General features: G+C 40.5%; 1 protein-coding gene across 1 annotated transcript in view; it reads right to left on the minus strand.

The window, feature by feature from the left end:
- Positions 1 to 13377, minus strand: part of skd (mediator complex subunit skuld) — a 72663-nt gene that overhangs the window by 32629 nt on the left and 26657 nt on the right. The window contains 5 exon segments of the mRNA XM_074087293.1: positions 1449 to 1592; positions 2868 to 3001; positions 3959 to 4119; positions 5920 to 6003; positions 11125 to 11209. Of these exon segments, the coding sequence (XP_073943394.1) occupies positions 1449 to 1592; positions 2868 to 3001; positions 3959 to 4119; positions 5920 to 6003; positions 11125 to 11209 (608 nt within the window).

The following is a 13377-nucleotide window of genomic DNA, read 5'->3' on the forward strand; positions in this document are numbered from 1 at the left end:
GTGTACTCAAACCGATCGATTCTTTAGAGACAGGTTTGTTTCCTACTTCCATAAGGTTGTAATACATATATCTACTCCCGTAATGGTCAGTGCCCCCTCGACGATATTCTATTGGATGACCATGCACGGTGCGAAGTAAATGCTAGTGAAAGTCACAGAATTGATCATTTGTAGAGTACAAATATGATCGATTGTAGAACTTAATTTCCGATAAGTACTTATTTGCCTTTCCTGTTCAATAGGAACAACAACAATTTTGCTTCGTTTTCTCCAAATTACACCTTGAGAATGAGACCATCATTATACCTCTCAAAAATGACACTAGAATCATTTTAACGCACAGTTGTATATTGCGAGCTGACATATTTTAACGCATAGTTTAGTATTCCGAGCTGACATATTTTAACGCATAGTTTAGTATTCCGAGCTGACATATTTTAACGCATAGTTTAGTATTCCGAGCTGACATATTTTAACGCATAGTTTAATATTCCGAGCTGACATATTTTAACGCATAGTTTAATATTCCGAGCTGACATATTTTAACGCATAGTTTAATATTCCGAGCTGACATATTTTAACGCATAGTTTAGTATTCCGAGCTGACATATTTTAACGCATAGTTTAATATTCCGAGCTGACATATTTTAACGCATAGTTTAATATTCCGAGCTGACATATTTTAACGCATAGTTTAATATTGCGAGCTGAATTCGAGCATAGTTTACGAGCTTTATGAATATTAACGCAGTTTAATATTGCGAGCTGACATATTTTAACGCATAGTTTAATATTCCGAGCTGACATATTTTAACGCATAGTTTAATATTCCGAGCTGACATATTTTAACGCATAGTTTAATATTGCGAGCTGACATATTTTAACGCATAGTTTAATATTCCGAGCTGACATATTTTAACGCATAGTTTAATATTGCGAGCTGACATATTTTAACGCATAGTTTAATATTCCGAGCTGACATATTTTAACGCATAGTTTAATATTCCGAGCTGACATATTTTAACGCATAGTTTAATATTGCGAGCTGACATATTTTAACGCATAGTTTAATATTCCGAGCTGACATATTTTAACGCATAGTTTAATATTCCGAGCTGACATATTTTAACGCATAGTTTAATATTGCGAGCTGACATATTGTTTAATGACGGTCTCATTCTCAAGATGCGAAATAAACAGAGCGGGTATTACACATAACTTCTCAATGGATGGTGAAACATGTAAGTATAGTTTAGGTATAAGAGCTGGTTACCTCTTGTCGAATGTCGGGCCCGGATTTTAATCTGATGTTACAGGGGCAGAATATATTATAATGAAGCTATCCACGCATGCCCGACACGATTTAATATAGAAATAACTGACATCCGACGCCCGACATTGGGAACGGGCAGGGCACTAAGTGGTTGGGGTGAGGGTGGGGCGGTCACCTGGCTGGGGCGTGGCGTGGTGAGCGCCATGGCGGCGCGCGCGGCGAGCTCGGCGGCGGGGGGCGGCGGCGCGGGCGGCGGCTCCATGCCCGTCACCAGCACGTACGGCAGCGGGTAGCGCATGCGCACGCCGCCCATCAGCACCTGACACGACAACTCCGTTAGCAACACCACCACAAAAACAAACCTACTAGGTAAATTAACTTATCATACATAAGAAATGATAGTACATCGGATGTCTGAAATCGAGTTTAGCTCGACATGTTTAGGGCTAAACCGTAGCCCTTCCTCTAGGAGCAGCGCGACTCGGCGGCTGCTGCAACGCGTGCGCGATTAAGACGTGAGTTATCCGATATACTATCATTTAATATGAGTGAGTCTCACGGTAGTTTTATGTTCAAAATTGTCATACATAAGCTTTGGCCCTTATCAGTCCAAAATTCAAGGCTATATTTTTCTATTTTTCAAAAGTAATTCGCGGTACTATTCGAGATAAAGGAGGCTAGAACGCAGGCTTTTTTCAAATTCCGCGTTAAAGGAAAGGTTAAGACTGAAGGCGTCAGCGTCACTGACAAGAAAAATGTATCAATCAAACTATAACTAGATAAGCCAACTGATCGGCGATGAAGTCGTCCAAAATACGGCAAATACAATGACGATTTCTCTGATAGGCTAGTTGGCGCTATTTTCGTGAAATCCGTTTGAAAACTTAGACATTTATGATTATTAACATATAACTAAACGAGCCAATCGTAAGCAAGACTGTAACATCCAACGAGCTTCACGGTACCAACGCCATATAGCTATATTTCGCCTTCCAAGAAACCCTAATTAAAACGTCCCAAAAATATTTATGCATCTGATACTCTATTAACTCTTAAAGCCGTGGTGGCCTAGTGGTTTGAGCTATCGCTTCTCAAGCAGAGGGTCGTGGGTTCAAACCCCGGCTCGCACCTCTGATTTTTTCGAAATTCATGTGCGGAATTACATTTGAAATTTACCACGAGCTTTGCGGTGAAGGAAAACATCGTGAGGAAACCTGCACAAATCTGCGAAGCAATTCAATGTTGTGTGTCAAGTTCCCAATCCGATCTGGGCCCGCGTGGGAACTATGTCCCAAGCCCTCTTGTTCTGAGAGGAGGCCTGTGCCCAGCAGTGGGACGTATATAGGCTGGGATGATGATACTCTATTTCTAGGGCCGGTTGGACGAGTGAGTTATTTTTGCACGCTTCGCTGTGGCAGATATCACCGCAGGAGACTGTAAAGTGGAGGAAATCACGTACTAGGGTGGAACCTTTGTGCTACAACTGTCATGTTGACATCCCATCATACATCGGCCAAAGACATCATAGCAAAATTGTTTATGAAAAGGAATACGTGACACAGTTTCCACGACTGTATCTTTGTGGTATGGTTACCTCGACGGCACCGCAGCCCTGCTCGAGGGGGTAGAGCTGCCGCCACGCGTCCAGAAGCCGCGCGGTGGCCGCGTCGCTGTCGCTCCAGTCGCGTCCCGTCACCGTGCCCTCCAGACCGAACGGCGCCAGTATCACTGCAAACGTACATAGCGTTATTATTTTAGCCGCGTTACTAAGAGCTAAGCTTTTCGGGCTAGATCAGAGGTTCCTAAACTTATTCCGTCTAACGCCCACTTTGAAAATCAGTTATTTTGTAGCGCCCCCCATTTTTTCACCTTAAAAACATCAATAACGTATTAGTATCGCCTAATGAAAGCACGAAGGTGAAGATTTTTTTCTGGGCTCCTTACCGTCTCTCCCTCTAGGCCTCCAGCGCCCACAAGGGGGCGTTATCGCCCACTTTGAAGGACTGGACTAGATCGTTATTGGAGAGAGCGAAAGTGAGGATAGAAAAAAACGTTGCTAGGTTTTTTTTTAAGTGAACGTCCAAGCTCATTAAATGTGACAAAAGATCATAATAAACATGTACAACCTTCACCATTTACCATGTAAAGGCACAGTAACATGCTAATAAACCACAATTATTCTTTTATCAAGTCTTGCAATGTTTAAAAGTTTATATGGAAATAGTCAGTAGCGCAAAAGAACAACAGATAGTCGTATTTCATTTAAATATTGTGATGAAAATTAAGATTTTTTTTAGATTAAACATTTTTTTTCATTGAAAAAGCAAGGTGAGGTTGCCACTGCATTAATATCTGCCACAACAGAACGTACGAAAATATTTGACGCATTCTACCGGCTCCATAAATAAAGTCGTATCAGATATTTAGGCACGCTTTGATGTGTCAGATATTGGTTTTGCTTGCTTGCTTCTATTGCTCGCTCATCTATTCTCCTGGATCTGGATAATATCCAGCAGAGGCATATTTAAAGATTTTGCGCCCTGAGCCAGTTAGCTTTGCGACGATAAAGCATTTCATTTAAGAAAAAAACAGCAGCAGGTGGCTGCTTCGCCCCTCGCAAGCAGCCGTCTGGGGCCAGGACCCCCTTGGCTTGGGGTAAAAACGCCCCTGGTGTCCAGTCCTTACCCTTGTTGTCAGGGTCGGGCTGTGGCTCCCTCGCGCTGAGCCGGGCGAGCCGTTTCGCGGTCAGAGTGCGGACCGGCGGGTGCTGGCGCACATCCACTGACGCGCAGACCGTGCTCTCGCCGTGGAGGAAGAACGCGAACGAAAAAGACAGGTGCCACGGGCTGGAAACAATAGAGGGAACGTTTTAGTAAAGCTCTTCGAAGTTAGAAATTACAACTTCGCATCGTGCCGTCCCGCTCGCGCTTATGGGAGAGTGAGAGGGACAGTATGAATCTAATGAGAGTAGTCCTTGGTGGCGGAACCGCTTCGGGTGTCCCAGTACTCACAGTAACTTTAAAATACCCCTATAGTAATAGTGAATGTAAATATATCGACAAATATTGTTCCAGGAGGAAAGACTGAAAAACATTTTCAATTTACTAAAAAGGTTACCTAACTGTCCATATGTAGTAGGTACTTAGAGGGTAAAAATTACAAGAACCGATTCTAAAAACTCTTTTATAAATACAGAGCTACACTATGCTTGATTAACAGCATACTTCTATCTATTATTACCGCCGCATTAAAAAAAAAAGAACGAACCTGTTCCGGGAATGGTGTATCAAATTTAAGTCAACTCTCATTGTGGCAGCAAAGCTATATCTACATTTCCATGAGGGACATTTGCCGTGAATATAATTCCCAACATTTGTGGAACAACAAATCAAGATAAGCACAAGGCGCCATCATATTTGCGCCTTCGCTTTTATCGTTATCTAAATAAACAATTTTATGCGTTTGTCTGCACACTCGCAAATCACTATTGTTGTTGTTATCCCAGGATTTTTTTTATCGGCGCTTATTGCACACACGATTCCATAATGGAATGCGCCGCTAAAATGGGAAGGCAATTACGATTGCCACTTTCGAAAGCAACTATTAAAGTAATTTAAAATGATTGTTATCGATGATTATTATAACTTTGCGGTAAGGCTACTTTGACAAAACAACATAATGTAGAATAAATTTAAATGTAATCACAATTAGTCGTCCAAAACTATCGTACAATATTTTTGTATACCATATTATAGTCGAAAATATAATATGAAACGAATGCTAAGTTATCTAGGGGTATGTTTCAAACTTATTTTTTTAAGTGACCGTACCTAGGAAACGGGAAATGAGGGATCGTCGACTGCGTTTACAAAAAGAACATTTTTATCATATTTATCATACGAGTTTATCACGTCGTTTCTTCCGTTCAACTGAAATGGAGATTAATTAAATTATCTGTTAAATGATTCAGTGGAAATGATTCATAACTGTAAATTATTCACGACTATTTTGAGATTTTCACTCGTGCCTGCAATGACATTAATTTGTAGAAATGGCTGAACACATCTATAAACATTAAGTAACAGTTAATGAAAGTTTGTTTATTTGAGATTCCCATCACTCCAAACAAGCATTAGTTAGTGGCAAGTTTCGAGACAGTCGGTCAAGAACGAGTTCTCCTCAACAGGTTCCAACTGACGAGATCTTGAAGACGTTGCTTACGATATCGTGACGCATACAAGTCCCTACTGGGAGCTCTATGCCCTTGCTGTGGGACTACAGGACATCAACATCATCAAGTTAGTACAATAAATGTTTGAGGGTGAACGAAGTTGTGCCCTTGGTTCTTGACGAGCATAACACAGAGATCCTCATTTCGATATAGGAAGTCAAGCCGACGTTTTACCACCGCTTGCAATTTGGAAACAGCTATTGATAAACTGTCTCAAATTGAACTTCCAACATTACTTTCAAATGATCAAATACAGGACAGAATCTTTGTGGCTTTTATTTAGCTCAAAGGACTCTTAAATATTATTGGTAGGCAGTGCTTTCTATGCTTTTTGAGAAATAGTCTCATATGTCACAAAAAATGTATCAATCCCCGTTAATACTGAGCATTCTTACTATTTTATTGAATTTAATACCTTTTCCCTACATCTTCCTCGTCTCCGTCGTACGGCTGCACGAACCACTTGCCGAGCCTCACGAAGTCCCGCGAGAGCAGACATCTGCAACGGAAAAAAGGTTACGTTAATATGGACAAGCACAACATTGCTTCACTGAACTATAGTTATTAACCACACAACTCCGAAATTGTATTGAGAACATCTCTTGTCGCTTCTATCCAACGATCCATGTACTTATTCCCGCTAATTAAACATCTAACAAGGCACTAGCACCATTTTAAAACAGAAAATACATTAAATATATATCATATAAAATAACAGGAATTTAACAGTGGATGAAACCGACCGTAATGTGTCTAATCATTAATCAATAGCTTTACTTCTGACAACACTGCGGTGTTCAGTTCAGATTATTTCCATAAACATTTAACAATCCTATTTACAAATTATAATTCGATCAAGAGAAACACAATTCAATTGTTGATAAAGAAATAATTGAATGCAATTAACATTTTTCCGTTCATAATTTGTTACTATTTAAGCAAATTGTTGACAGTATTAAATAGGTACAGTCGAAGTCAAAGATATCTTTACACTTTACTTACCTTCTCGCTATCACTTCGTGTTTGAACTTTTGTATAAAATTGTCAGAAGGCACAGTGACAAGGTACTAAAATGTAAAGATATTTTTAACCTCTACTGAACTATGTACATACCAACATACCTAGCTAACGAAACAACATAAACAACACTATACTCGTAAGTAATAACGATTACTCAAGATAGTTTTATGTTCAACTATGCTAGTTGTTTCAACTGAATTTGTCTGCTATATATAAGCTAATAACAATATCATAAAGCATTTACAGCAGCTATACAAAACAGAGCCTGAGCGGCGCACTTTCGATATATCTCATACACATAGAAGCATGTCTAACCAGCAAGGCTGATGTTGCAACTAACTGCACCCGATAACGGCGTGCGGGCCATATTTTATGGTGTTTGTGTGAATGTAATATCTAGCTAGATAAAAGCTGATTGTAACCTTGTAGCAGTAAATCATCGCTGTTATCGTGAAGGAAAGTTGAGGTTAATTTTGAGCGATTTTCAAGTTGTAAGTCGCTCTTGGTTCGCTATTAGCTAATAAGCATGATTTCCTTTGCCTTGTAAAGCCTAGCTGAGATCTGTAAGAAAAAATGTGCAAGTAACATTGCGGAGCTAGATTGACCACTAAAAATCGTCCGCTTTACAGCCTCGCAATGCAATAGAACTAGCATGATTTTTCTATCAGATCTAAACTTGGCTTAAAGATTCCACTGCTGATCGCAACTAATATGATTCTCATATAAATTATGGCCGATATGTTAAGTCTGGATATGATAATTATGAAATCAAACCCTCCTATGAAAGATATCCCATTGAATGACAACGAGCCTCAGACTACGACGAGGAGTAGATACGGCACATTTTCTCGGTCAACCGTGTCAGACTCTTAGCATCGTGTTAGAATCTGTCAAATCTTGTACGCCACGATACGTAACCAAACGAAAGCGTCGACGTTGCCCATGTGTGAATGTCGCTCCATTAAAAATATAGGTCACTAAAACCTTGTAACAAGCCCAACACAAGAGCATAATGTAATTATTTACATTATAACATCTCTTTGTGAAGCATAAACCAGTGGTGATTAATCGTTCAGAAGTAGCAATTACGCAATGAGTAATTTATAATTATTGCTGTAACTTTACGTATCGGGTGCTGTTTTGCTTCTGTTAAGACTTATAAGTCACATACCAGCCTTTGTTGGGTGGCTATGTTATGAAAAGCAAGTTTGACCTTGTTAGCTCGGGGTTTCTCTTTCACTCCCTCGGCGAGCGTGGAAGTGTGAAGGGGAGACAAATATCACGCGACTCGATTATTAATAAAGCTCGAAGCATACACAATGATCTAATTATAATTAATTAGTGAGAGTTTATTTCAGCCGCTGCGGCCGCGACTATCGCTGCGCCTACGCATTCGGCGCCGATAGCGATGTAAACAACGCCGTTTAGTATCGCTACTTGACGCTAAAAGAATTTCCTTGCTCACCCGCGACCTTACAATAGCTAAGCTTATGCAAAATATGCGTGTTCATGCAGTTCCTCCACCTCCACACTATAAGAACACACACAAATCACACAAACCCATCTATCACCACCACCGCACTACACTGACGCATTTCGAACTCAACCAGAGCTCATCTTCAGAGTGACACAACCGCAAGCAAGGCAAGGGGTTTCGTCTCGATGTTTTAGAATGCATGGAGATAATAAACACTAAATTTATATTTCTATGTCAACGGGAATTAGGTGCCTCAGAGCCTCAGTGGGTGAAAATCCAGTTCAAAAAGTGTTTCATATACATAGATAGTTACATCTGAAGTTAATAGAAGCGTATTAAAACTATAAATTCACTACATGTCTAACGGTATGCATCATATCATGCGAACCGTCGCCATAGTAACGGTAGCTATAGCACAATGAGTCCGCGGCAGCTAAGCGGGGTTACATCGGGATGCGCGCTTCGCATGCAAACTGCCATATTGCAGGATCAGCGCGCGCGCAGGTGTTTGGGAGCCCGGTATGCGTGGGGATTGTGCAAAGTTGTTATTAGCCTGTTGCAGATTGCTTGTATAAATATAGCATCCAAGGTTTCTACTCGTGCGGCATATATATAACGATCCATCCAAAAAAAAGTTAACCTAATCTCACATACTTTTTAATAACGATAAAGTGGCGCCGTGACAACTCGATTCCCACCGGATTGTCTAGTTTTTAAGTGATGTTAATGAGAATAAATATGACACTAACTGCCAGGCGTTGCATCCAAAATTTAACAAGACAAAGCGAAGTCCGCTTCTCTTACTCTCCGGGTTGCCTTACGAAAATGCTCACTCTGCGTCACTGATTGAAGAAAAAAGTAGAAGATTTATTTTGCTAATTTATCATAAATCGCTAATCCTAATCGCCTTTCAATGTATTGTTAACACAATTATAAAGCCTCAAGAATGGAATCCGTCTAAAACTATTTAACTAGGAAAACTCCTACAATCTAGCATCACCAAACAAACCCGCGCGCATTCTCTTCCCATACAAAATCAAACCAACCGGGATTTCGATCGCGAAAGTGCCAGGGCTTCGTCATTTTTCGCAAAATAAAATACACTACAATACCTACCTAGTACTTAAGTTCAGTGCTAAAGTGCCGTGTACCGGGCGCCGGGCAGCATCGCGTGCGTCTCGCGCCGTTTCGGTCCCCGACCCCGCCGGGATGTCCCGGCCCGACCTTAGAAAAGTCTGAGTCTACGCCTATATCATATTTACGACGATTTCCATTTAAATGGAATAGAGATGCTGTGGGAGGTAGTGGGAACGCTGACAGTTGATGTAGGTAGGAAATGATATATAATTTAAGCGAGCTAGCACAGTCTAATTTTGTTTAGGCGATAACATCGCACCATATTTCGTCTGGCGCTGTCACGAGTTATTGCTTAGGGCGAGGTAAGTACTGCGCTACCATGTACAAATAAAATTGTTTCACACAAATCTTTGAAGAAACAATACATTTAAATTCAATCAGGTTAGGTTCGTGGCCAAATGTTAACAAAAAGTTGCGTCTCACATCCCTAAAGATTACAAGTAGGTATGTACCTAAGCATCGTAAAATGGTCACAATCTCGTCTCGGGCGCATTGTGGCTTTGACGTGCCGCCGGGGTCAACGACTCGTCTGGATTTCGTTCATGCCCGATTCCGAAGCTTGAGCCTGGAACGCGGAGCTTACTTCAACTACCGTAGAGCAATCTAATTCAGAAATATCTTTAGAATTTCCCACTAAGAACAGACAAAACAGGCCACAAAAACATTTAAAAAGATAATTTAGGAAACGAGGTCTAATTACAAACATACATCGAACTAATTCGGTACTTACAGGCCGTGTTTACGCAAACAAAGATCAGTTACAAAGAATTCTGAGAACACAAACAATATGTCAATAAGCGAGAGTGCATACAATTATTACAGAGGCGTATCTGTTTTTAATTTAGATTTCAAACGTCCAGGATGAATAAGCCTGATAGCGTCGGCTGTTCCAATGAATAATTTGAAAGCTTCAATTTTGCTCATACTTTTATCGGAAGTGGTATCAGACAGCCATTATATGTATATCTAGGCACAATAAATCAAGAGCAAACTTTTATATTAACATTCATGGAAATTATTAGTTAGGGGCAAGTTTCATAAAAACTTTCGGTCTCAAGGCTACCTACCCTAAAAGCGGCACAAGCAAAACGTTGCAATTACAAAGCGAGCAAATTCCTAAATTATGAAAAATAAACAAAGACCAGCATTAGCAAGACGCATAGCTCGCGGCCAGAGCGATCCTGCTCGCAAAAAACGACATTAGAACGCCCGGCGATGCAACGACCTTCATGAAACAATGTCGACGGACGATGCGCTCGCGCAACGCAGCTGCCAGGTGCAAATTAATTGACGCGAAATACTATTATTGTGGAACTGCTGTTTCGAATAAACCAATCTAACACCCTGACGCAGAAGGTGAGAATTAAGATGACGCTAATCTAGCAAGGAATCTTGATGTGTCGATTTGAATCAAGGTGAAGACCATGAAACAAAATAGACGTCAAACAGACGACAACTAAACGTTGATAGATCAACGTATGTAAGACAATTTTTCAATAAAGATATAAACATAATTCAACAATTGCTAAACGTCTAACAGATAATAAAGGTAATAAATACTGTCACAACAAAGTGAAGCGTGTAATCAATCGATCGCACGAAGCATGGCCGCAAATTGCGCGTGCGACGCTAGTGCCACACGACCAATAAATACCCGTTCACAATGCTATTGGCCATCAATCTGCAGGTGAATGATATCGATCTTGTTAGCTTTGTAACAAAAATGGGACAAGTTCTTAGTTGTTAGCCTACTGTTGTAAGATTTGCCGTTCTTTTTTGCATGTCCGAATGTTTGCTTTATACCTGTTTCTTTCTTTTTGAAACGTGCACAAAAAATATTTCAAGTTCTAACCGGCCGAGATATTTCGCGGCAGTCGTGTTTGTTGTAAGAACCTGATCATACACAGAGCTGCTGCAAGGAGACGCGATAGTCTACGGTGGATAACGTACCTAGCATAGGTATGTTTGGTTGAACTAATTATTTACCTTTCGATTAGGTTGTGGAGGGCCTTGAAGAGCAAGGAACGGCACTCGTAGGACAGTCCACTCTCCCAGGAGCCTTGGTCGCCCTCTGTAAAAGAACAAGTAAAACGTTTAGCTGGGCACTTAAGTAAGTATTTTCGGTCAAATAGCCGTTAGTAATGTCAGTACGACGTTAAGATACGCTCTCTACCGACTAAGTAGGAAAGGAACGCCGAAATTTTTCGTTGAACAGATTGACCCCTGATCCCGATGTTTGTACCAAATTCTATAGATTTTTCTTGGAGATTCCCATTCCCACATATTAGATGTGAGAATCTCTTCCCATTACATTCAAGGAGAACGAACATAACGTCTAATAAATAAAATATCCTGCTAAAAGTGCAGTATTTCCAATGGAAATACTTTATTTGTGGTCACGCCAAGGTTTACCTAAGGTTGCTTAAAAATATATTCAAATGTAATTGTTCTCAAATGAGCAAAGACGTCATGAAAACAGATCGAGTCGAAATAATGGACAATTATAGCCATGATGATCATGAGTTGAGTACCCTTGACATTGACTGTTCATGGTCTTTTGTCTTCTTCAATGGTAAAGCAGTAATTTGCGTGCATAAATTTAATGTTTCGTCCTCTCTACAAATAAAGTTAAGGTGTAGTAGGTACCTAGATATTTCAAGTTAGTAAAGAAAATGAACAAATTTTGTTAAGGAAAGTGAAAATAGGCCATAACATTTTGAAAGATAGAAAGAAAAATATTTACCTATTTATTAAAGAATTAAAAGTTACGGGCGACGGTAGTGGCAACGTTGTTGAAGTTGTCATTCTAATTAGTATTCCTGCCGCATACCAAGATTAATCAATTAGCATGAAATGAAATCGCTCGAAGGTCACGGATAAAGCCGAAAATATCAACAATAGAGGCATAGTGGCGATGCGATAAAATCCGTACTGCAGTGGTGATGGTGAGGCGCGCGGAGCGCTCGAAATAGCTGTTGTTGCATTCGCAATCGGAAGATAAACCCGGCCTATCACCGGCGTTACAAGCGAAAACAAAACTGCGGGCGACGTTGCCGCTCCGTGCGCAGCTATCTCGCTCGTGCTAGGGGGCGGGGCGGAGGCGATCCGCGTGACGTCTCACGTCGGACCGAGGCGACCGATCTCGGCGCACGTGCTTGTGTTTGTCGCGAGCACACATGCAAACGTCGCTGACATATTTTTAATTGATAATATTATAAATTCCTTGGAAAAACATACCAGATGTAACGCCTCGTTGAGGTAATTTCCGCATCAAACTATTTATTATATCCATCAAACATGTCGTGTGCCAAAGACAACAAGCAAGACGCCTTACTGCGAGAGAAAAACTCTTGCTTAAGTTTAGCTTTTAAATTACAAAGATACTCTCAAATTTAATCAAGTCAACTTTATCAAGCTTCCAGTGAAAGGAATTCGGAAGAGAACGCGTATCCTCAATTACCCTAGCCAAAACCGCCGAATTTGAAAAATAACCGTTCCTGATGGTTTCTGACAAAAACGCATCCTGAAATCTCCGAACTTAACATTCTCTCTTTCCAAAAACTCAACATCTGGAGAAAATTTTCCTGCGTCTTGTACTGGACCAGTTCCAAGCGAGGAGCCTTGACATTAGCTCCAGGTGTGTGTGCAGATGAACTAGTTCGCGCGATACCGTCCTGGCTTATCGCACGTTCGCCCCGCTATCGCCGGTGTCGTTATATCGATTACGACGATCGTCAGATAAATTGAATGGCTAAACTGTTTCGATGAGCGACGGATAATTAATCACGTTAATGAGCGGAGATAATTTTTTAATGTTTTTATTTTTTGAACCAACAGCTTTAAACATTTAAAAATAACAATAGATACAGAAAGCCAATTACAGGTTCTCGCCGGTAATAGCAGTGTAAGTACAAATAATAGCAGAATGCCCGCACAGAGTTCACTTGGGCACAAAGAAAGTAATAATAATACTAATAACATCGACACTTAAGTAATGACGAATTGACAGAGAAGAAATATTATACTTAGATTAAATTCAGTATTATAGAAAAGTGGCCTTAAGGCTCTATAATGATTCACCAGAGTACGTCTCAACCGGGTGTCTTGTCAATATCAAGCTCCCTAGTAAGGTTGTTTAATTGTCTACTTGCACATACCTGTTCTATAGTTAGAATTCCGAGATAGGTGGCACATTCTTCGTCTGGACGGAGTGAAAGATATTTCCGAGCAGCTCAGGAC

This window comes from Choristoneura fumiferana, chromosome 5 (assembly GCF_025370935.1).
Source record: "Choristoneura fumiferana chromosome 5, NRCan_CFum_1, whole genome shotgun sequence".
NCBI lineage: Eukaryota > Metazoa > Arthropoda > Insecta > Lepidoptera > Tortricidae > Choristoneura > Choristoneura fumiferana.